Raw genomic sequence first — 23,250 nt, forward strand, 5'->3', positions numbered from 1 at the left:
GTCTATATGCTCGTAGACCTGTCAGATGCGTTCCACGTACTGCAACTCACTGTCGCCTGCGGTTAGCCTGGAGTAGAGAGCATGCATTGTGGACACCGCAACAGTGGGCTTGTGTGATGTTTTCCGACGAGTCCAGGTTTAGCTTGCAGTCTGATTCTCGCCGGACGTTCATATGGTGAGCTCCAGGTACCCGTTACCACCAAGAAAACATCATTGAACGACACCGTTGCAGTGGTGCAGGAGTGCTCGTTTGGGGTGGAATTATTCTGGGTTCCAGAACTGACCTGCATGCTCAAATTGGAACCATAACAAGCCAAATCTATCGAGACATCATTCTGGAACAACATGTACGTTTTTTTCGGGGTGCCAAGGGCGCACAATTTGTGTTTATGGATGACAACGCCCATCCTCACCGTGCAAACATCGTAAGCGAATGCCTTCAATCGGAGGATATCACCCGTATGGACTGGCCAGCATTCTCACCGGACTTCAGTCCAGTAGAGCACGTGTGGGACCTGCTTGGCCGACGAGTTGCAGCCCGTCAACCTCCTCCTACATGTCTACCGGAAATTCGGACAGCATTGCTTTTTGAGTGGTGTAATATCCCCTAAGATCAGATCGATAATTTGATACTCAGCATGCCTAGGCGTTGTACGGACTGCATTGCATCGTCTGAGAGACATACAATGTATTAACAAGCAAACCAACCATGTAATATTGGTTTTTTGTAAATAGGTGTTTTTTGTAATTTGCTCCAGGGAGAAATAATCGCTAATTTTTTTAATAATATCAAACATATAGCATCTTTTTTTGCTCTTTACCTTTTGTTTAATAAATAAGCTTTACAAATAAGTCAAATTTGTTTTGCTTCTAACTCTTCCTTTGCCTGACTTTGCATTATCCTTAATTTATGGACATGAGTCTACTTTTGGTGCACCCGATTGCAACCAAAATAGAAGGTGCACAACTAGATGTTATAGTAGGCCTAGCCATAAAAAAAAAAAAAAAAAAAAAAAAAATTATACTACATGCTTTTCTTGTACGGAATATTAAATTATACGCAATTTTATTTCATTTAAACATATTGAATTAAATCTACTTCGTCGATAGTGCATAAACCACAATAGAATAAATGCACTCCTTAAAGTTCAATATATTTATTTACCATAGCGACACTTCGGCGCTTAACAGCATTGCATCTCATTCGTTTTATAACTCGGAGTGCACAAAAATTTATATCATCTGAAGAATTACCACATGTTGTATTCAAATACTATAATAAACGATGTATAAAAGAAATTAAACAAATAAAAAAGTAACAGTTTTTCACAGACGATTCAGCGCCGCTTACCCAATGTGCATACGCTACTAATTAATTCAGGTCTCACTTCGTGGTTATAGAAAAACCTAAAACACCAGTACAGTTAAAACAATTAAAAAAACAATCTTTACAATTAAAACAATTTCTACGCAAAAACAAGCTAATAACTTAAATGATAATTCCAGAATGAATTAAGCATAATTTAATTCGCAATAATAAAAGAAGACATTACTTTGTTGTTGCGAATCTTAGTTTCTCTAAATTGGCAACAAATCCACTATTGTGCTAAGTTTCAAATGTAAACAAATATGAGTGCCATGTTAAACAAAAATTAGGCTCAGCCGCACTTAAAAAACTTTTAAATTGTTGGTAATTCGAAAATTATTGCATGCAGGTTAAGTAAAGGCATAAAAAAATTAACCAAAGATAAGAACAACACAATTCAATCATTTTTAAAGCAAAAAATGCGCAATTTACAAACATATACGAGTAAAGAAACTGTGATCCACTGAGCCGGGTAACAGAGTGAATATATATACTATAAATATATTTATATACGTTTGGTGCGGCCGATTGCAATCAAAATACGAGGTGAACATCTAAATATTATAGCAGTCCTACAGTGTCTCACAAAAGTGATGGGACACTTGTGCTTTACAAAAGGAAACTGTAATAAAATAAATTAAAAAACATGTAAAATTTTTTGTGGGTGTGTTTCATACTTAAATTTAGTAACAATTATTACATAACATACATTTTATCAAAATATTAAAATAATAATTTAATAAAAATACAATTGTTTAGAATGGAGCAAAAAATGGCTCACATAAGTGATGGGACACCATTAGATACTACTACGTACTACAATAAAAATATTTTTGGGGTTTTTTAATTTTACTCAAAAGCAATTAGCAATAATTTATAAAATCGTCTGCAGTCTTTCTCTCCAGTTTGTTTTGGAATTTTTGTGTTTTTAGCTCTGTGCAGCCATGAATGCTAAACGAAAAGAAACTTTCCCTGAAATTCGAAAATTAGTTATTAATTCGCATACTGAACGTGAAAAATCTATTAGAGAAACTGCTGAAACAGTTAATATGAGTCATTCGTCAGTTTTCAATATCATTAAACGATATAAAAAGAATCATGATTCAGGATAAAAGAAGACCTAGCCGACCATCAAAGCTATCCAATGGAATAAAGCGAATTATTGTTCAAAATATTAAAAAAAAATCCAAGAATGAGTGCTCCTAAAGTTGCTGCTGATTTACAAGCATTATATGGCTTAATTGTTAATTCTGAGACTATTAGAAGTGTAATTCGATCTGCTGGATATCACGGTAGAGCAACCAGGAAAAAATTCTTCGTAAGTGAAAAGAATAGAAAACTCAGACTGGCTTTCGCAAAATCCGACATAAATAAGAAGTCTGATTACTGGAATGAAGTTATATTTACTGATGAGAGTAAATTTAATATATTTTGTTCTGACGGTAGAATCTTGGTGTAGAGAAAACCCAGAAACGAATTTCGCAAACAGAACTTAGTGCCAACAGTAAAACATGGTGGAGGAGGAGTTATGGTATGGGTGTGTATGTCGTCCGCTGGAGTTGGTAATCTTGTTTTTATTGACAGTATAATGGATCAGGACAAGTATATTGACATTTTAAATCAAAATTTGAAATCTTCAGCACGAAAATTGAACCTTCATAACGATTTTAAATTCTACCAGTACAATAACCCCAAGCACACTGCTTTGAACGTTAGACTCTGGCTGCTGTATAACTGTCCTGAAATAATAAAAACACCCCCACAATCTCCCCAATTAAATCCCATAGAGAATATTTGGCAAGAATTGGAATCAAGAATTCGCAAACACACTATTTCTTCAAAACAAAAATTAAAATCATTGCTTCAAGAAGAATGGGGTAAAATCACTCCAGAAATTACAAAAAAATTAGTCGAATCCATCCCAAGAAGATTAAATCACGTTTTAAAAGTAAAAGGAAATCCAACAAAATATTAAAACATTTTAAGAAGTAAAATTTTTGGATAAATATTTGATGGAAAAGTAAGCGTCCCATCACTTATGTGAGCCATTTTTTGCTCCGTTCTAAACAATTGTATTTTTATTACCTTACTACTTTAATATTTAGAGAAAATGTATGTTATGTAATAATTGTTACTAAATTTAAGTATGAAACACACCCACAAAAAATTTTTACATGTTTTTAAATTTATTTTACTACAGTTTCCTTTCGTAAAGCACAAGTGTCCCATCACTTTTGTGAGACACTGTATATACAAAATTTCAACGTTCCGAGGTTATTCGTTTTTGAGTTATGCGAGATACTTACATACGTACGTACAGACGCTACGAAAAATTCTCTTCAGAATTCATTTTAAAGCAATTTTATAATTTTTTGGGAGGAAAAAGAGTTTTTTATTCTGTTCTTACGAACGGATGTCACGCAAAAAAATCTTTAAATTGCATTCGATAGCGGGGAAAATGGATATTTGCGTTGGAATATGATACCCGAAATTTTTCGTGATTACAGTACTTCCTTTTTACTTCGTACAAGGAAGTAAAAAGTGTGTGATATAGTATTGGAACTAAATTTATGCATAGCGACTCGCTGTTGAAAAATTATAACTAAATTTTTCATTTAAAAAAGTTTGAAAATACCTAAAGTTTAAAATTCTAAAGCTCAAAGTTTAGAAATAAGGTTTCACTTACCTTTTTTTCCTTCCAAAGCATCGAAATTCTGGGAGGAGCTTAATATGTAGAAAATCATTAAACAGTAATTAAAGACTAATTTTTGTAGAAAACATTTATTTTCACAGTTCTTACGATGAACACGAAAACAAACGTAGCTACAAAAATACAGCATATCTACACCGAATCACAGACGATACTGTAACAGCTTTAAATAGTATTAAAATCTTGTAGTTTAAATAATTTAAATAGATGAACATTAAGGTATTTGTGAATGGCAATATTTGAAACCAGACTCGAGTGCCACGTGCGACTCTCGCACGAAGAATGTAATTTATTTTTAAATGTTAGAATTCTTTTTTCTTCTTGTTTTGTATGTCGCCATTTTGAGTGCTAAATAAAGTTTTTTCTTTGTTCCATCATTGGAATTGCTTCATATTTCCAAAGAAATATCACAATACCTAAAGAATTACAACTGATGTCAATTTTTTTTTTTTTTTTTTTTTTTTTTTTTTTTAAGCTGCACTACTGTTGCCAATGTTAAAAACAAAATGTCTGTTCTTTTTGTTTGTGTAGAGGCCATTTTCGATAGTATTGCTAAATCATGAAATTTCTCAATTCATTTTGCTCCGGAAAATCTCATCTCTCACGAAACGAAATGTTTTAAAAGCTAATAACATAAACTGCAACTTAAATTTCTAATGACAAAAATATTATCTGTAACAATATAAGAATTGTAAAAATTGTAATAATTCATCTTTAATATCCATTGTGTAATTCCTGCAATTTTTGTAAATTTTATATGTTGGAGTTTTGGATCAACCTGTTTGTGCAAAAGTCAGAATTTGCAATTTAAAGTAGTAGAATAAGTTTTACTAACATCAAAACTATTCGAAACAAAATACTTTCTGATGATGATAATTATTATAAATGATTATATTTTCTGAAATATTTCCTATTACTTTAGTGTATGAAAGATAACAAAGGACTATATACAGCAACGAAGAGGTATTTTCTCACATTTCAAATTACGTTTTGAAATCTTCAATCTGTAGTTACGTCAGAAACAGCATTTTTTAATGAGACACCATTGACAACTAAGCTGATTGCAACAGCTGTAGCTAATATATCTTTATAGAGAACGTGTGGATAACATTAAGTATAAACGTAAGCCTCTCATATTTAGAGCAAAATTTTCCTTTAAGATAAATTCTTAATAATAAGTATTTCAAGTTCCCTAGAACTAAAAAAGCTCTAGTTACAAGGTATTTCTCCTGCTTTCTTAGCGTGCCTTCATAGTGTAGTGATCTGCACGCTGGGCGCATATTCCAGAGATCCGTGGTTTGATTCCCGGCGAAGGCGTTTCTCATTTTTCATCTTGCCTGCTTCCAAAAATACTTAATGTCTCTGCAGTGGCGCCCGAACTTAAAGGGTGGTGGATAATGATTTTCCACACCCAGTATTTGGTGATTCACTCCCCTAAAAAAAACCCCAGTCGCCCTTTGAGGGGTTGAGTATATATTTCTCCCACCTTCTTAGCGTGCCTTCGTGGTGTAGTGGTCTGCACGCTGGGCGCGTATTCCAGAGGTCCGTGGTTCAATTTCCGGCGAAGGCGTTGCTCATTCTTCATGACTTCTGCTTCCAAAAAATCCTAATGTTCCGTACAATCCTAATACGTATTTTCGTGCGTCCAAAATTGTAATAACGTAACGGCAATGTTCTCTTGAGTAACATCTGCCATTAGAAATTTTTACCAACGATTTTGGACCCTTATGTCACATTACATTACGCTGGTACGCATTTATATACCAAATGTTGCCATTTTCCTGAATATAAGATCTTTATTTTCTCAATAAACATTTTCAGAGTTGGATTGGCAAAGCAAGAGATTTTTAAATTATCTTCCATATTTAATCAATTTAGCAAACCAAGACATTTGAAAACCATAAATACACTTTTTAATGTTTTAATATCTACTTCAGTTTTTAACACTACATTCATATAATTTACATTGTTTTAAACTTATAATAATGAAAATTCATAATTTTTATGAACATATGTGGTACTGCTGTAAATAATAAAAGATGTTTCAACACCTTATTACGTATCTTGTTACAGAATTAATTTTTTTCCACGAGTACGATGCTTTCGTACTCTTTTATTTAGTTCACTCGTAGTGTTTCACTGTGGTTAGAATTTTGTAATCGATTTATAATCGATTTATTTGTGCGTTTGCATCGATGCCAGTGCAGTTTGGTGAAGGAACGTTTTCTAAAATTGGATTTTAGAATTTGTAGTTCCTGTTTTAAACGGTTTTTCTCAGATATCTTCGTTTAACGTACAAACTAAACATATCAGAATTTTACTGTTTACACCACACCCACCAGCGGCCTAGCGGTAAAGTCGCTGAACACTGGTAGTTCTCTCCGAGGTTCGAATCCCGCGAACGGGCTGGCTGCATGGGCGTTTTCGTTGTTTTCCCCATGTGTAACGAGCAAGTTTCCCTTAGAAAGTCCACCACGAAGGCATCCCTCTCTTTAGGCAGATAGCCCTAGTGTGCTTTGCCATAATTAAATACATCACTACTGTTTACACCATGTGATAGAGGGGGAAAAATCTTTTCAATGAATCTTGCATGAAAGCTGTAACTTAATTTCCGAATTTTTGGCGACCTTTTGAAAATTTTTTAGGCTATTTGACGTTTATGATTTTAAAATTTCAATACCTAAAAACATATCAGATTTACAGTTTTGAATTTTTCACAGGTTATAAATCAAACTTTTCGCCCTCTTTTAATACAAGAATGATTAAAAAATATTAATTAAGCGACTGCAACACATTAAATTAGAATATTAATTAAAATATTAATTTAAAAGCCTACTAACTATTAACATATTGATTTAAAATATTAACTTCCAATTTTTTAATGTATTGCAGTCTAAAGGAGACAGGGAAAAAATTTCGCGTCTGTCTCACGAAAAAAATCTCTTTTCAGTTTGCTATCTCGGCGCATTTATGCACTTTCCGCTCTATCTTAATGACGAATTGCCGATATTTGTTTTTTCATTTTAGCTTCACGTAAAATAAATAATATATATATAGATATATATAATTGAAATAAATAAAATTGAAAATATAGAAAAATATCAACACCAGATACAGTTATAAACAATTAAAAAATTTTTTTTACAATTAAAATTGGAGTTTCTACGCAAAAACAAACAACCGGCCAGTATCAAGAAAGCAGATTTTTCTCTGCACAAAACTGAACGTATACTTTAGGTCCAATTCAGTAAACACATACTGATGGTGCAGAAAATGATTTAATTCACTATTCTGCTAAGTTTCAAATGTAAACAAATATGGCTACTACGGTACAAAAAATTAGGCTGCTATTTAGCCGTACTTAATTAACTTTGAAATTGTTGCTAATTCTACAACTATTGCATATAGATTAACTAAACACATAAAACCGAAGATATATGCATATAGATTAACTGAAGGCATTAACCGGAAGATAAGAATAATATAATTCAGTCATTTTTAAAACAGAAAATGCACTACTTACAGACATATAAGAGAAAACTGAGCTCACGGAGCTGAGTAACAGAGTGGGTATATATAGACATGTATGTATATATATATATGATGTACCAGCTTTAGTCGTAGCTTAAATTATCAGACGATAAGTTTAAAAAAAAAAAAAAAGAGAAGGATCCATTTATTGTTACTCAGGTGAAATAGCAGTTACAAAATCAGATATCCGGAGTAAATAAAAAGAATTACTAATAACATTTTGTATGAAGTTTACTGTATCGTGACATTTAAGAAAAAGCCCCGATATTCCTTTTGCGAATCTTTATTTATTAATCGATATTCTTTTGCGTGTAGAAAAGGGAGGGGAAACATCTTGACTACGGGGCTGTGGATTTAATTCCACGTACTTTCAAATAAGAGAACGTCGCCATTAAAAATGAAAAGAACATACAGTTAGAATTTTAAGTGTATTCTTGACTATGGAATTTTATTATTACATATATTTATATACTTTTGGTACAGCCGATTGCAACCAAAGAGGGAGGTGCACAACTACATGTTACAGCAGTCCTATATACAAAATTTCAACGTTCTGAAGCTACTCGTTTTTGAGTTATGCGAGATACATACATACGTACGTACGTTCAGACGTCACGAAAAAATTTCTGCTGAATCCATTTTAAATTCTTTTTGCAACCGGTTTTGGGAAAAAGAGTCCTTTATTTTGTTCTTAAGTACGTCGCGTAAAAACATCGTTAAATTGAATTCGATAGCGGTCAAAATGAATATTTTCGTTAAAATCTGAAAAACTGAAAAATTTCGTTGAAATACTCGAAATTTTTCGCGATTACAATACTTCCTTTTTACTTCGTACATGGAAATAAAAAAGGGAGTTTCAGAAGGTTACTGAGACATTTTTCATATGGTTGATAACATTTTCCGTTTCATCACTAGAATTTGTAAAATTCCTGTAATTTTCTGGTAGCTGGTAAAAACACAGTGGCTTATAGCGTTTCCAAAACAGTTTATTACCTAATATGTATGCATCAGTTCCCTTCGTTTCAAAATAACCCAAGTCAAACCCAGCTGATCATTCAAAATACCGCAACAAACCGGTCACTAAAGTATCTAAATAAATCAAAACATACTGAAAAGTAAACCATCTTATCATTTGGAGTTGCTTCGTTAATGGCAAAAATCAACATATCATCGTCTGGTATTTTTGATAACGTCTGACGTCTTTTCATAAGGGTACAACGTAAATTAGCAAGTGATAACGAAACGATGAGAGTTTAATTGCTGCATTCTGAAACTTATCACTTATAGAGGAAAACATGAATGAAGGATCAGAACAGTCAAGCAATAAACACACAAAATTGCGATTAAAATGCATCGAAGTTGCCGATGCAAATAAAAAAGTATCCTAAACCATTATACTTGGGGCTAGAACTCGAACATTATGTGCATAGAGGATCAATAACTCATAAGACCTGCAACTTTTATTTGAAAAGACGCTTAATTTCTAAAATTAATTCCAGAACCCTATGGAAGGTCGTCTGGGGAATAGGAACAAAAATAAATAAATAAAAACAAAACAAAACAAAAAACTCGGAAAGGTTTCAGATTTTAAAATACGTCCAAAGGGGCGTTTTTTAATGTTTGTGTGCTAACTTTATTTATTAAATATCATGTTCTTCGCACTTAAACCATAAAATTCAGTTCAACAACGATATCGCAAAATAATTTAAAAATAAGCATAACTTTAGAATTTCCGATACACAGTTCCGCGCGCTGGTAAAGACGCTGAACACTGGTAGTTCGGTCCGAAGTTCAAATACCGCGAAGGGCTGGCTGCATGGGTGTTTTCTTCTATGTGTAACGTGTATACTAGCCAGTTTTCCTTAGAACGTCCTCCACGAAGGCATCCCTCCCTTCAGGCAGATAGCCCTCGTGTGCTTTGCCATAATTAAATAATCCAATCCGCGCGCTGGAGATAAAAAGGCTTTTTCTGTACAACGTTGCCATTGTTCACTTTGAAGGCCTCGAGTTTTTTGATCAAAAATTCGTTAAAGGTGTATTAAATATGAAATCGATAATAAAACAAATTCCGAATTTCAAATTTGGGCTTCCAGATGCCCATATTTGCAGTAACATTAAGTCATTCAAAATTCGATAGCTGTATGTACCGTTGTTTTATCACAATGCGAGAAGCATGCGTACATTTATGCAAATTCATCATTATTCAATTTCTTCAAATATAATACAGGGCGATAATATTTGATGGCAACAGTTTGAAAAAAGAATCAGACATTTATAATGAACCAACGCAAAATGCCAAAACTATAAAATAATAAGTCCTTCAGGGCAAATTGCCCCTTTGGACTAAAAACTTAAAGATTTCATATTTTACATTACGCCCAAAGAGGCGTTTTTTTAACGTTTTCTGTGTCACCTTTATTTATTAAATATCATGTTCTTAGCACTTAAACCATAAAATTCATTTCAACAGTAATATGGCAAAATAATTTTAAAATGAGAATATTCATAGAATTTCCGATATAGAGTCTCGCGCGCTGGAGATATCCCCCCCCCGTACAGTGTTGCCATTGCTCGCTTCGAAATCGTTGAGTTTGTTAATAAAAAATTCGTTTAAGTTTTACAAAATATGAAATTGCTGATGACTTGAATTTTGAAATCTGAAATCTTAAAATCTGAAAGCTTTCAGATTTTTTTAAAAATTTTATATAAATATATTTTTTTTTAATTAATTAAACCATTTTATCTTTTACAGGCTGTGTCTATTAGGGTAAATCCTCTGTATCTAATGCTCCCGGTATCTGTAGTTTGCTCTTATGCCTTTATGTTGCCAGTAGCCACACCTCCAAACGCCATTGCATTTGAAAGCGGCAACATGAGAACTGTGGAGATGGTAAGTCTAAAAAAATATGCTTTAATAAAATTAATACTTCTGAAATGAGATATTGGTTCTACCTACATTTAATAAGAGCATTAAGGGTTGGTACTTTGCCATTTTGTCGGCGCACACATAAAGTCGCCAATAATGGTACAACTGTTGCCAAATGGAATACCTCGCTGGTAACCTTTTACGCCTCATTTTCAAAACAAGACGACGCCATTTCTTATCACATTGGTTGGTTCTTTCAATACTGGCATACAATTATATAGAACTTTTACCAGATAGTACAATTTTATGCCCGAAGGCCATTAGCGGTAATTAAATAAATTAGAATGCAGTCACACCTTTCACCCGAAGGCGAAAATGTAGAAAAGCCAAAGTCAAGGGTTAAATTCATCAATTTTAATGAGAATACACTAGCGAAGTAAAGCACTGCGGTTTTACATAATTTCTGAGTAAGCTATTCGTACGAATTGAAATAATTCTTGCATTTAAACTTGTATTCCAAATTAAGATTTAACTTGAAATTAATATAGATAATTACTGAGAGAATTAGATTTTTGTAGCGTAGCTTACGTGAGATGAGATCCCTTGGGGTCACGGGATATGAATCGGCGAATCCGGATGTTGAACCATGATAGCATAATAAATTCTTAAATTAATGTCTTTTTACAAATTTATCGTCTTTATTTATTGGCTTTTTACAAAATTTTAAACCATATTAAAATGTTTATGCCTTCAAAATAAAAAATTCTTAGAACTAACATTTGTTAACATTTTTTATGTGTATACTGTATGTTGCCGCCAATAAAGTCTGCTTGGCGAGATTTGCGTCGGCGAAACGGAAAAGTACCTTAGAGTTTTTTTCTCTCGCCTGATGGTGGATATGAACATATCTGTGGCATATTTCTGACGACCAGTAAATTTTTGCGTTATCAGTTATCTTCCTCCAATCGACTTCATTTATAGTATCACGTTTCTACTCGTGTAATGCTAATAAATAATTCAGTTTTAGCTATACAGAATAGTTATTATTAGATAAAATAGTTATTTCTTGCAAACGAAATCCATTTTCTAATTTTAGACATAAATTACTAAGTGGTTAGAAATTTTTATTATAAGACAATCCTCTTTTATTATGCAGTCAGCAAATAATAGGAATTGGTCAGCGAATAATATCGATTTGTGAAACAAATCTAAAACAAAATCATCATAGAGGAAAATTCGCTCGTTTTGAGAACCGTAAAAAAATTGCAGCGAAAATGTATGCGCAAAAGCGCCAAATCTAGCAAACGCGCCCATTTAACAGCGCGCCAAATCTAGCGTACGCGCTGATTTCAAATTGCGTAAGTTTGTATAGTTCTATATTTCTTAAGACGCCATTGAATTACTAGTTTAATTTTTAAATCATTTTTTTTTATTTTAAATTCTTTTTTGATATTCTATGGTTTTAACAATTTGGGAATTGCCCATGACGAAAAGTCTCTGCAATAGAATTTTGGGTAAAGTGCAGAATCACCCACTGCTTGACGCGTTTTTAAGAATTGTACATATTCGGTATCCATGTGCACATCGACCCATTTTCACTTTAAAAAAATCCTAGAATTGCACAAAAAGGGCACTGCGCACACCCTTTACTTTATCTATGTACACATCGACCTATTTTCATTTAAAAAGTAAAAGAAAATTGACAAAAATTCAATTGTTTTTACCCTTGTAAAAAGCGGCAAAGAAATAAGTAGGCCATTCTGCACTTTACCGAGAATTTTTTCAAAGAAAAGGCATCATTCATTATAGAAAGTTATGTTTGAGCAACCAAAGAGATGAAATTATGCTTTAGCGATAACTCGGTAGCGAAATAGCGATGCAGGCATCCATTCCGTTATGTTTAGCAATTTTTATATAAATTATAATAATGATCTGGAATAGTTATTGACTCTTCTGCTTCCATTCAGTCATGTGTAGCCTTTTTCACATAAATTATAATAATAAAAAGTATTATATGAAATTAATCTTTCATCTAAATTAAAACGTCAATCTTAGACAGTTATTTACTATTGTACTTCCTTTCTTCCCGCAATTATTAGGGTTGCTGCTATTCTTCTTGGCAGCATTGACATCAACAATAGTTTGGCGATTTTTTACGCCCTCAAAACCGAAAATTCTTTGTAAAACTGTATGCACATCCGGAATCCAATGTAGAATCAATTAAAGAATAAATTTTAAGGCATCAGTGCCACTAGACGTTAAATTTCATGTTCAGAAGTTACATAAACAGCCTGAAAATCAATGCACTAAAAACTTTATGCTTGCATAGTCGGGAAATAATTAGGAAAAAAGCACAGTATTTATTCTGTTATCGGAACTGGAGTCGTCGCCATATGTTTGGCTAAATTCGCCAAGAGATTGGGTTCATATGAAGTCAACAATGTTTACATTTAAAGTCGTTACAATTTTTGCTTTTTAAAATAATAAAAGAATGCCTTTTTAAAATTGGCAATGAAAAGACATATTCTAAAGACGTAACGTTAACTTTTGTTTTTATTGTTACTAGCCCAAAAGGACTATTAATTTCGTTTTTGCACTTTGTGTCGAAAACTTTAAAAACTCTGAATAACTTTTCAAATTGTTGCTATTGAATACTATCGCCCTGTATTATATTTAAAGAAATTAAATAATGAAGAATCTGCATAAATGTATGCATGATTCTAACTGCATTGTGATAAAACAAAGGTACCTAAAGCCATCTAATTTTTGAATAACGTAATTCTCCTCCGAATATGTGCATCTGGATGCCCGAATTTGGAATTTGTTTTATTATCTATTTCATATTTTGAAAAGCATTTATGAGTTTTTGATTAAGAAACTCGACGATTTCAAAGCGAGCCATGGCAACACGGTACCAAAAAAAAAAAAAAAAAAAAAAAAAAAAAAAAAAATTCAGCGTGCGAGACTGCTTTAAAGTATGCTCGTTTAAGGGGTGTTGGAACCCCAAAATCTTCAAAAAATTGTGATTTCGGATTTTTGCATTTTCAAATTCTCTAGACTTTTATCTTTCTAAAAATACCATTCTTTAATCTCTATGAAAATTAGAACTTTAAAAAAATCTAGTTTTAATTTGTCATCTACTGCTTTCATCAATGAGGATTTTTACTTAAAGACGCGTTTTTCTCCAAACGTTATTTTTTTATACTCGATGTACCTTTTATCAGGAACTACTGATCACAGGTATCTAAACTTTTTATGGCTTATTTATTAGGTTCCCTAATATTTACTGGAATGAGCTTTTTGTAATAAACTTCGAAAAAAAAATTTTTTAATTTTTTTGTGTGAGAAAAGTGCTAAATTTTACCATGCCTAACAAAATATTCTGTAATTTACTCCAAAATTGAAAATGCTTCAAAAGCTCATTTCTGTATAATCAGATAGGTATACTTTAATTACAGAAAAAGTTTCAAGCATGTATCTATAGCAGATTTTGAGAAAAGGTACTTAAAACGGTCACTTTAACATTGTCGGTATAGGGGTTTCTGATACCCCTTAAAAATTATTTTGCGATACTACTGTTGAATTGAATTTTATGGCTTAAGTACAGAGAACATTATATTTAATAAAGGTAACACACAAAACGCCCCTTTGGACGTAATATAAAATCTGAAAGGGTTCAGATTTTTTAAAATTATATTTACGTTGGATATGAAATTTCGGGACTTACCCTAATGATGAAGCATTTTCCATACAGTTTCTTCAGAAACGAGGAATTATTCACTCCGAAAGAAAGTTCACGAAAAACTATAAAAGGAAGTTCAGTTCTCAAACGAAGCATCGAAACGGAGGTATGAAGATATGGACGCGGCGAGTAGAAAAAAAAAGATTGCATTTTCAAAATTTTTCCAAGACTTGAGAATCAGTTTCTTAGTGCACTTTGTTTCATTTATGCATGGTGTTTAGAATTAACTTTCCTTGAGCTTGATCAGTATCAACTTGATTTGAATCTGGTGTACGGCGAAATTCGCCAAGAAACGAATGAAAATTTTTAGTTGCTGTGCCTTACCGCTCAGATAGAACTTTGCCAGAACCAGTTATTGAAGAAACTATTATCGATGGCACTCTAATATCCTGAGACTGTTGGAAAGGGTACAACACTGAAGAATTGACACAGGGTACACGTGAACAGATATAATTTTATCCATCCCGATATTGGTTGTAATACGCAAACTATTGAAGGGTTATGGTGCAGTGCGAAATGGCGGAATAAAAGTCAACGCGGCACAGACCGTAACCAATCAGATTCTTATTTAACTGAGTTTATGCTGCGACAAAAACGTTCTAAAACACGACAAGTGTTTTCACTCATTGTGAAGTGCGCAGTTTCATGAGTGCATGTTAATCTAAATTCGCTAACCGAACTTTTTTTGGTACTTTTTCGTTTTGCCGGCGCAAACGATAAAGTCGCCAATAATGGTACAACTACTGCCAAAGGGAATAGCTTCGCTGGTAACCTTTTACACTTCATTTTCAAAACAAGTCGCATTTCTTATCAGATTGATTGTTTCTTTCAATACTGGCATACAACTGCATAGAATATTTACAAAGATAATCAAATTTTATGCCCCAAGAGCATTCGCGGTAATTAAGTCAATTAGGATGCAATCACACCGCTCACCCGAAGGCGAAAATATAGAAATGCAAAATCAAGTATTAAATTTATCAATTGTAATGAGAATGCACTAGCGAAGTAAAGCACTACGGTTTTATATAATTTCTCAGTAAGCTATTCGTACGAATTGAAATAATTCTTGCATTTAAACTTGTATTCAAAATTAAGATTTAACTTCAAATTAATGTAGATAATTACTGAGAGAATTATATTTTTGTATCGTAGTTTACGTGAGATGAGATCACTTGGGGTCACGTTATACGAACCGGTGAATCAGGATGTTGAACCATGATAGCATAGTAAATTCTTAATGTCTTTTTACAAATTTATTGTCTTTATTTATTGGCTTTTTACAAAATTATAAACCATATTAAAATGTTTATGCCTTCTAAAATAAAAAATTCTTAGAACTAACATTTGTTAACATTTTTTATGTGTATACTGTATGTTGTCGCCGACAAAGTCAGATTGGCGAGATTTGCGCCGGCGAAACGGAAAAGTACCCTTTTTTTAACTGACTTCTTTGGGAAGTTGTTTAATTTACGCAAAAAGCGTCTGAAAGCTTTCAGATTTTATATTACGCCCGAAGGGACTTTTTTCAACGTTTTCTGTGTTATTTTTATTTATTAAATATAATGTTCTTCGCACTTAAACCATAAAATTCAATTCAACAGCAATATCGCAAAATAATTTTAAAATGGACATATCTTTACAATTTCCGATACACAGTCTCTCGCGCTGGAGATGAATTTTTTTTTTTTTTTTTCCCGTACAGTGTTGCCGTTCTTCGCTTTAAAATCGTCGAATTTCCCAATAAAAAATTCATTAACACGTTGAGCACCACGTCCGCCATCTGTGGCTGACAATAGATTTTTCCGTTTAGGCCGCGTCAGCCATCTGTGGCTGACACTAGATCAGGAGCGTAGCTAGAGGGGGGCAAGAGGGGTCATCTGTCCCCGGGCGCAGAATCCAAGAGGCGCCAAATTGATGTTACGATATTTTAGAATTAAATGTTTTTCATCCTTGGCAAGCAGTAGGGGGCGCGAAATCTTCAGTTGTCCCTGGGCGCTGAAAACCCTAGCTACGATTCTGCACTAGATTTTCCGTTTAGGCCGCGTCAGCCATCTGTGGCTGACACTAGACTTTCCGTTTAGGCCGAGTCAGCCATTTGTGGCTGACACTAGACTTTCCGTTTAGGCCGCGTCAGCCATCTGAGGCTGACACTATACTTTCCGTTTAGGTCGCGTCGACCGCCGCTGGCTGACAGCGTGTAACATGATATATAACTATAAAATTTGCACTGTTTTATGAAATTATACAAAATTTATTTAAAATTTACTTAATTTTGATTCATTGGATTTCATTGAAAAACGGTAAAGATAAAAACGGTTCTCCATTACAGCTATCACAAAATGTGACAACAGTCTTTTTTCTGGCTATTATTCTACCAGCTTCTATTGCATTTTTATCATAACATAATTTACAATATTTTCGTACTTTAGAAACTTTTCCCGGTTTTCTTCGGAGTTTATGTTATCGTTTCTAGATATTCTTGCATTTTTGTTCGACGGAATGTCTTCTTTTTCACAACTTGTTGCTATCTTCTACCATTCCATTCCATTGACGGGAGACGCGAGCACATGGTGCTATCTTCTACCGCGATACGAATCACTGGCCCCACAATACCAGCGCTTTTAAGCGAAGCGCGTGGCCTGAACGGGATTGCCTAAAACATACGCGTGGCGCTCAACGTGTTAAAATGTAACAAAATATGAAATCGATAATAAAGGCTTTCAGATGCCCATATTCGGAGGGAGGATTACGTTATTCAAAATTCGATGTCTCCAGGTACCGTTGTTTTATCACAATGCGAGAAACATTCATGCATTCATGCAGATTCTTCATTATTTTATTTCTTTAAATGTAACACAGGGCGATAATATTTGGTGGCAACCGTTGGGAAAGTGATACGGACATTTACAGTAAATCGATACAAAATGCCAAAACGAAAATATCCATCCCTTCTGAGCTAACGCTAATTTGGGCTAAAAAAAAAAGGATAGAATGTGTCAGGTTCACCATACCCATAAGTTTCTAGCAAATATGAAAGCACAACGCAAAATCACTGTCTCCTTCCTTCCTCAATGTCCGAACAGCCCAAGGTGGTCCATGGCCTTCTCAAGAAGCGTTTTCCAAGCCAATCTTCTCCCTACTAGCGTTTTCCACTGGTTACTAAGACCAGTAGGTCATTTTCTAGGCAATTTAACCATCTTAGATTTGGTCTGCCTTTTTTCCGAGTGCCTGTTGGTCTGGCATCAAGTACGTTTTTGGTGCACGGTCTTCATCCATCTTGAAAACGTGGCCTGGCAATTTTATTCTTTAGCATTGAATGAAATTAATGATGTCAGGTTTATATGAGCGATATAGCTCCCAACTGGATCTTCTAATCCACACACGGTCCTTTAGTATTCCTGCAAAAATTATTCTCAAAACCTTCCACTCAAAAATGCCCGAAATATCCTCATTCGTGCTCGTCATGGTCCAAGTTTCACATGCATATGTCAGAATTGGTCTTATAGGGCTCTTATAAAATAAAACCTTTGTTTTTCTTTGGATTACACTTGATTTCATAAAGTATTTTTCGTATTCCACTGAAGCTTCCATTTGGCTGCAGTGATTTTCTTTTGTATTTCTGTAATAATATTGTTCCTAGTGTTCATTTCGGAGCTTAAATATGTGAAGCTGTCAACATTCTCAAATATATATTCTCCAGTTTCTAAGCGAGTGCCCTTGAAGTCTGTTTCAGTGCACAGCATATATTTTCTTTTATTTTCATTAATTCACGGGTCCATCCTCAGAGCCTCTTTCTCTACAGATACAGTCAAAAGTCGTTAATCCGGAATCGTCAGGACATCGGCGATTCCGGATTATAGATCATCAGTTTAAATCTGGTAAGATAGCATGCAGAAATTATAAAATTAAAAATATGAAACCGTAATTTATGAAATAAAGAACAATTATGATCTAAAGGGTATCAAAATTTACAAAAAAAAAAAAAAAAAAAAAAAAAAAAAAAACCTTAATATTTATTTGTTTACTTTATTAAACATTTCTTTCAATGTAATTTGTTTAAGTTGCTTCGTTTTATGTGATAATACTTCCTCTTTAATTCTATAAACAGACATAATTTCTTGTTCAGTGCTTCGTTTTATGTGATAATACTTCCTCTTTAATTCTATAAATAGACATAATTTCTTGTTCAGTTACAAAGTTCCGCTGTTCAAGTCCTATAATTGCTGTGTCGAGAATACCGACTAATTTGTCAATCGAAATTTTTTCGTTTTCAATAACCTCTGTGTCACTTTCTTCACTATCGGAAGCAAATTATAATGACGAGGAATTTGATTTAAATCATATCAAAGACGGAATACATCGAGATGAAATACTACATTTAGTAAGGAATTATAAGCCAAATAAAATAAAAACATCTGCTCTGAAGATAAGGATAGTGCTAACAGATCAACTTCCAATTCATTGCGCGCCACGGCGTTTCCCCCCCCCCCCCGCCGCAGAGCAGCGTGAAATTGATAAACAGATTTCGGAATGGTTAGGTAATTTTTTGCAGCAATTCCACTTTTGTTTAATGAACTTCGAAACATACATTCGCTTTGTAGATCCTTTACATATTAGTAAATATATATCGGAAATTCTATTTGAAATAATCGAAAGTTCAAGCTTACTTTTATAAAACTGCTCTAACAGTCTACAAAAAATAATAAGCCAGATCCAATTCGAAGATTAAGGAACAACGCAATCTGCAACATTAACTGAATTAGATAATTTTAGCTTAGCTTACACTGTCCGTTATACATTAAACGCGTATGCGTAAAGGTATTTTGCGCATGCGCACACGCATATTCTTAAAGGTCTTACGCGCAGAAAGTTTGCAGATTTGAGGTCCGGATTATAGATCATTCCGGATTATGGGTGTCCGAATTAACGACTTTTGACTGTATAAAAGCCTGTTTTAGTGCTGCTTGGTGTCCTAGCAATAATGATAATGTCATCAGCAAAAGCCAATAACGGTATCAGTTTATTGAAGATTCTTCCACTGGTACTGATGTTTGAATCTCTTATTACTTTTTCTAGTGCCAGAATGATTTTTAAATTTCAAATGGCTTTTGACAGTTCATTTTAAAATCACGTTTTAATGCAGCTATTTCAAAGCTATGTTAAAATAAAACCTCTGTAGGTAGTTATCAAACTTAAAATGCTTACAGTTCTCTTTTCTTCCCTTTGCAGGCAAAACCAGGACTCGTTATGAACCTTGTTTGCTGTGCCGTACAACTCTTCATGCTGAACACATTAGGTGTGGCAATGTTTGATCTCAATCAGTTTCCCAAATGGGCTGATGTAAGTGACAATCAATCATTTGTCGAAACCACAACAGAATTTGCAAACGTAACTACGCTGAATAGCCTTTAAATGCCGACAACTTGATTGCCTGGAAATGTAATTCTGTAAATACTATTAGAATATACTCGTAGAAGAAAACATGTTTCATTCAATGACTGCCATAATAAAACACCAGCTTTTACTTTGTTGCTCATGTTGCTCGGTAATTGTTATGGAAGCCATTTCCATGTAGACAGAAAGATCACATAAAAACAAAGAAGCACAAGCAAAATTAACTATCCTATTACTGGAAGTCGCACAGTACTCTAACCGACGGTGACATATTTCATTTTATAATGCTCGTCTTAAAATTCATTTATGCCTTTTCTTAATTTTTTATTATTGTTATTTTATTACTGTTTGTACTGAAGCACTAACAGATAACAATGAAAAATAATAAAATACCTGTGTTGATGAATAACCCAGCGTATAAATCTGGCAACACTAGTAATTTTGTTCTACGCCAAGTTTACACAAGAATGAATAGGACATGTAGAATATTATAATATGATTTTACACGTGAATCTCACCTCACATTGAAATACCTCATATTCTCAAGAAGACATTTATAAAATGCCTTTTTGCTCGATGCACAAACTGCTATGATTATATATAATTCAGCGAAACAGAATAACAGAGGATTATTTCATACATTTCATAAATTTATACGAAATTATAATTTTCAGCATACTTGCACAAACTGTTTATAGCAGAGGTTCTCAACCTTTCGACTACCGCCTACCATATCACCTGTTGAAAACCCCTGGTTTATAAGATTATAGCAATTACTGCATAATAATACAATTTTCCTCTAAAGGAAAATTATTAGCAGTTTGTACAAAGTTTGTTTAGAGGAAAATTGTATTAGCAGTTTGTACAAGTATGCTGAAAATTATAATTTCGTATAAATTTATGAAATGTATGAAATAATCCTCTGTTATTCTGTTTCGCTGAATCATATATAATCAGAGCAGTTTTTGCATCGAGCAAAAAGGCATTTTATAAATGTCTTCTGCGAGAATATGAGATATTTCAATGTGAAGTAAGATTCACGTGTAAAATCATATTATAATATTCTATATGTCCTATTCATTCTTGTGTAAACTTGGCGTAAAACAAAATTACTAGTGTTGCCAGATTTATACACTGGGTTATTTATCAACACAGGTATTTTCCTCTAAAGGAAAATTGTATTATTATGAGCTGTGCCAAGGACAAAGCAAGTGAGGCATTTTCCTCAGATGGCAGAATTAACATTAATAAGTTACTTAAAAGTATTAAAAGAAGTTAAAAGGATTATTCACATTGGCATATTACTAAGTATGCACAGTAAAGAAAAAGTTGTATGCCTTATTTAGCAAGATCCCATGCTGTTTTGTATCTATATCAAGAGGCATATGTTTTCCAGCCATCGACTTATAAAAAAACAAGCTGTTTATGGATCAGATTTTGCTGTTGATTCCTCAGTTTTTTTTTAAAAGGCACCATGGCATATATGCACAGGAAAATTTTGACAGTACAAAAGCACTGACCACTAATAATCATTCCATTTTTTACCGTGCAGATAACTGCAATGGCAGATCTATAGTGCCTTATGGTTCAACAGGTTAATTATAATTCATAGTTCTCTATAAGGTATTTGTTGCATCGTAGAATTTAATGCTAGGATTGAAAATTTCAGAATTACTATTCTGATCTGTAGTTCTTTTCAGAACTTCACTCTTGGATACCTTTTCTGAAACACATGCTTCTTCTAGGGCACTCTTTTCGTAAGAAATTACCCTTTCACACATTTTAAAAACAAACAAAACAAATCTTTAGAAATAAAAAATTAGCTGCAGCCTTTTGTGTAAATTGTAAAACATGTAGGGTCATTAGGATTTTTTTAAAGCAGAAGTGCTGAAAGGAGGGAAAAATACCTTATATATTCTCCTTTTAAATGATGGCTGGTGATTAGGGGACTCAATCCTTGTGGTGAAGAATACCATCTTATAGTTCAGATGCCACAGTAGAAACATTAGGTATTTTTGAAGAAGGAGTACATGAGTGCCTTGCCAGGACTGGGACCTGATCCACTCAAATATGCGCCGAGTGTGCTACAATTAACATCACGAAGGCATGCACAAAGGAGGGAGAAATATCTTATAAACACATTATCTTTTCATCAAATACACAACCTCTCTGTAAGATCAGGTCAAATGTATTAAAAGAGCTTCATTCCCATTTGTGCCAAATAAACATAATAAATTTCTTATGTACATTAAAAAAGGGGATAAATTGTTTCATAATAGTACAAATAATTGAATAAATTTCAATGTGTTGTGTTTGAATTTCTTCTAACAGAATGCTTTAAAGCAACATTTAAAACTTAGCAAACTGGTTTCAAGGGTATTTCAGAGTATTAAACATTTATAATCAAGATAATTTACAATAGAATAAACAAACTAATACATAAATAAGGAACAAAAATCTGATGTGGACGCCACAACTTCCTTGTACAGCCTACTAAATGATAAACATTTTTTGCTCAAATTATTTTAACTTCATTAACCGATCCTTCAAGATAAGCTGAAAATGACATCAAAACTTGTGAATTTTAAAATTAAAATATCTCAATTAATTGTCGTATGAGAGTCAAACTTCTCTTAATTTCTTTCCTTTCACAATGAGTATAAAACTTTCTCAAACTTAAGTATAGAAACCAGGAGAACGCATTAAAAGTTAGATTTCATTATTTGTCAAAATTTTACTTTTTTTTTAAAACTGACATTGCCAAAACATTAATATTTTCATCATTTAAAACATTTCTGTAAGTAGAGGTACATGACAACAACCGATGACTGCGAAAATAAAGGACGTTTAAGGAATGTGTAACACACATTTAGTACTGCCGATTGCAATAAAAAAGGTACGTGGAATACTAGGTGTTATAGCTGCCCCATAGACAAAATTTCAGTGTTATAACGGCTAATCGTTTTTTTGACATGTGAAATACATACATATACATACAGACACCACAAAAAAAATCCTTCCTGAATTCCATTTTACAATCTGTTTTGGGAAAAAAAGTCCTTCATTCTGTGCACACGTACAGATATCATGCCAAAAAAAAAATCATACAAATGAATTCGGGAGCAGTCAAAATGGATATTTCCATTGAAATATGATACCCAAAATTTTTCGTGATTACAATACTTTCCTTTACTTCGTACTCAAATGTTCACTGTGCTTACTAATGTCAGGAGAGTGCAGAAATCGTGAAAATTGTTTTTGCCGTGTGAGGATGATGACACAAACAATTCTTTAGCAATTTCTTGGCTTTTAATCAAATTCTTTCAGCAATTGAGAGGATAAAGATACCACATAAGAAATAATGTTACTTAAGTACTATCCAACCACCATCTTAGTAGAAGTAGCCAAATTTTCAGAATGTGACAAACATGCACATAACCATTCCTCCGGCATCCATGCAACCATCATAACAATCGTTTCAGTCAAGCACAGTTGCCATTTTCGTATGCGTTCTATTTTGTTGTATTCCAAGTTCCAACAGTTTTTATAAACAAATCGTGATATTTTTTGCTTTAAACTAAATTTTTAATTTAAAATATGAGCTTGTGGAATTCGCCATCATTGGAAGAAACAACAAT

At 33.3% G+C, this 23,250-nt stretch overlaps 1 protein-coding gene across 1 annotated transcript in view; it reads left to right on the top strand.

The window, feature by feature from the left end:
* The window catches only part of LOC118193473 (Na(+)/citrate cotransporter-like), a 98,901-nt gene extending 79,152 nt beyond the window's left edge, over nucleotides 1–19,749 (top strand). The window contains exons 12-13 of the mRNA XM_085812587.1: nucleotides 10,360–10,497; nucleotides 19,448–19,749. Of these exons, the coding sequence (XP_085668713.1) occupies nucleotides 10,360–10,497; nucleotides 19,448–19,630 (321 nt within the window). The 3' untranslated portion in view covers nucleotides 19,631–19,749. The remainder of the gene's footprint in view (nucleotides 1–10,359; nucleotides 10,498–19,447) is intronic.
* The last annotated feature ends 3,501 nt before the right edge of the window (nucleotides 19,750–23,250 follow it).

The sequence above is a fragment of the Stegodyphus dumicola genome, chromosome 3 (assembly GCF_044657685.1).
Source record: "Stegodyphus dumicola isolate Sdum_Otavi_A_Nest chromosome 3, ASM4465768v1".
Taxonomy (NCBI): domain Eukaryota; kingdom Metazoa; phylum Arthropoda; class Arachnida; order Araneae; family Eresidae; genus Stegodyphus; species Stegodyphus dumicola.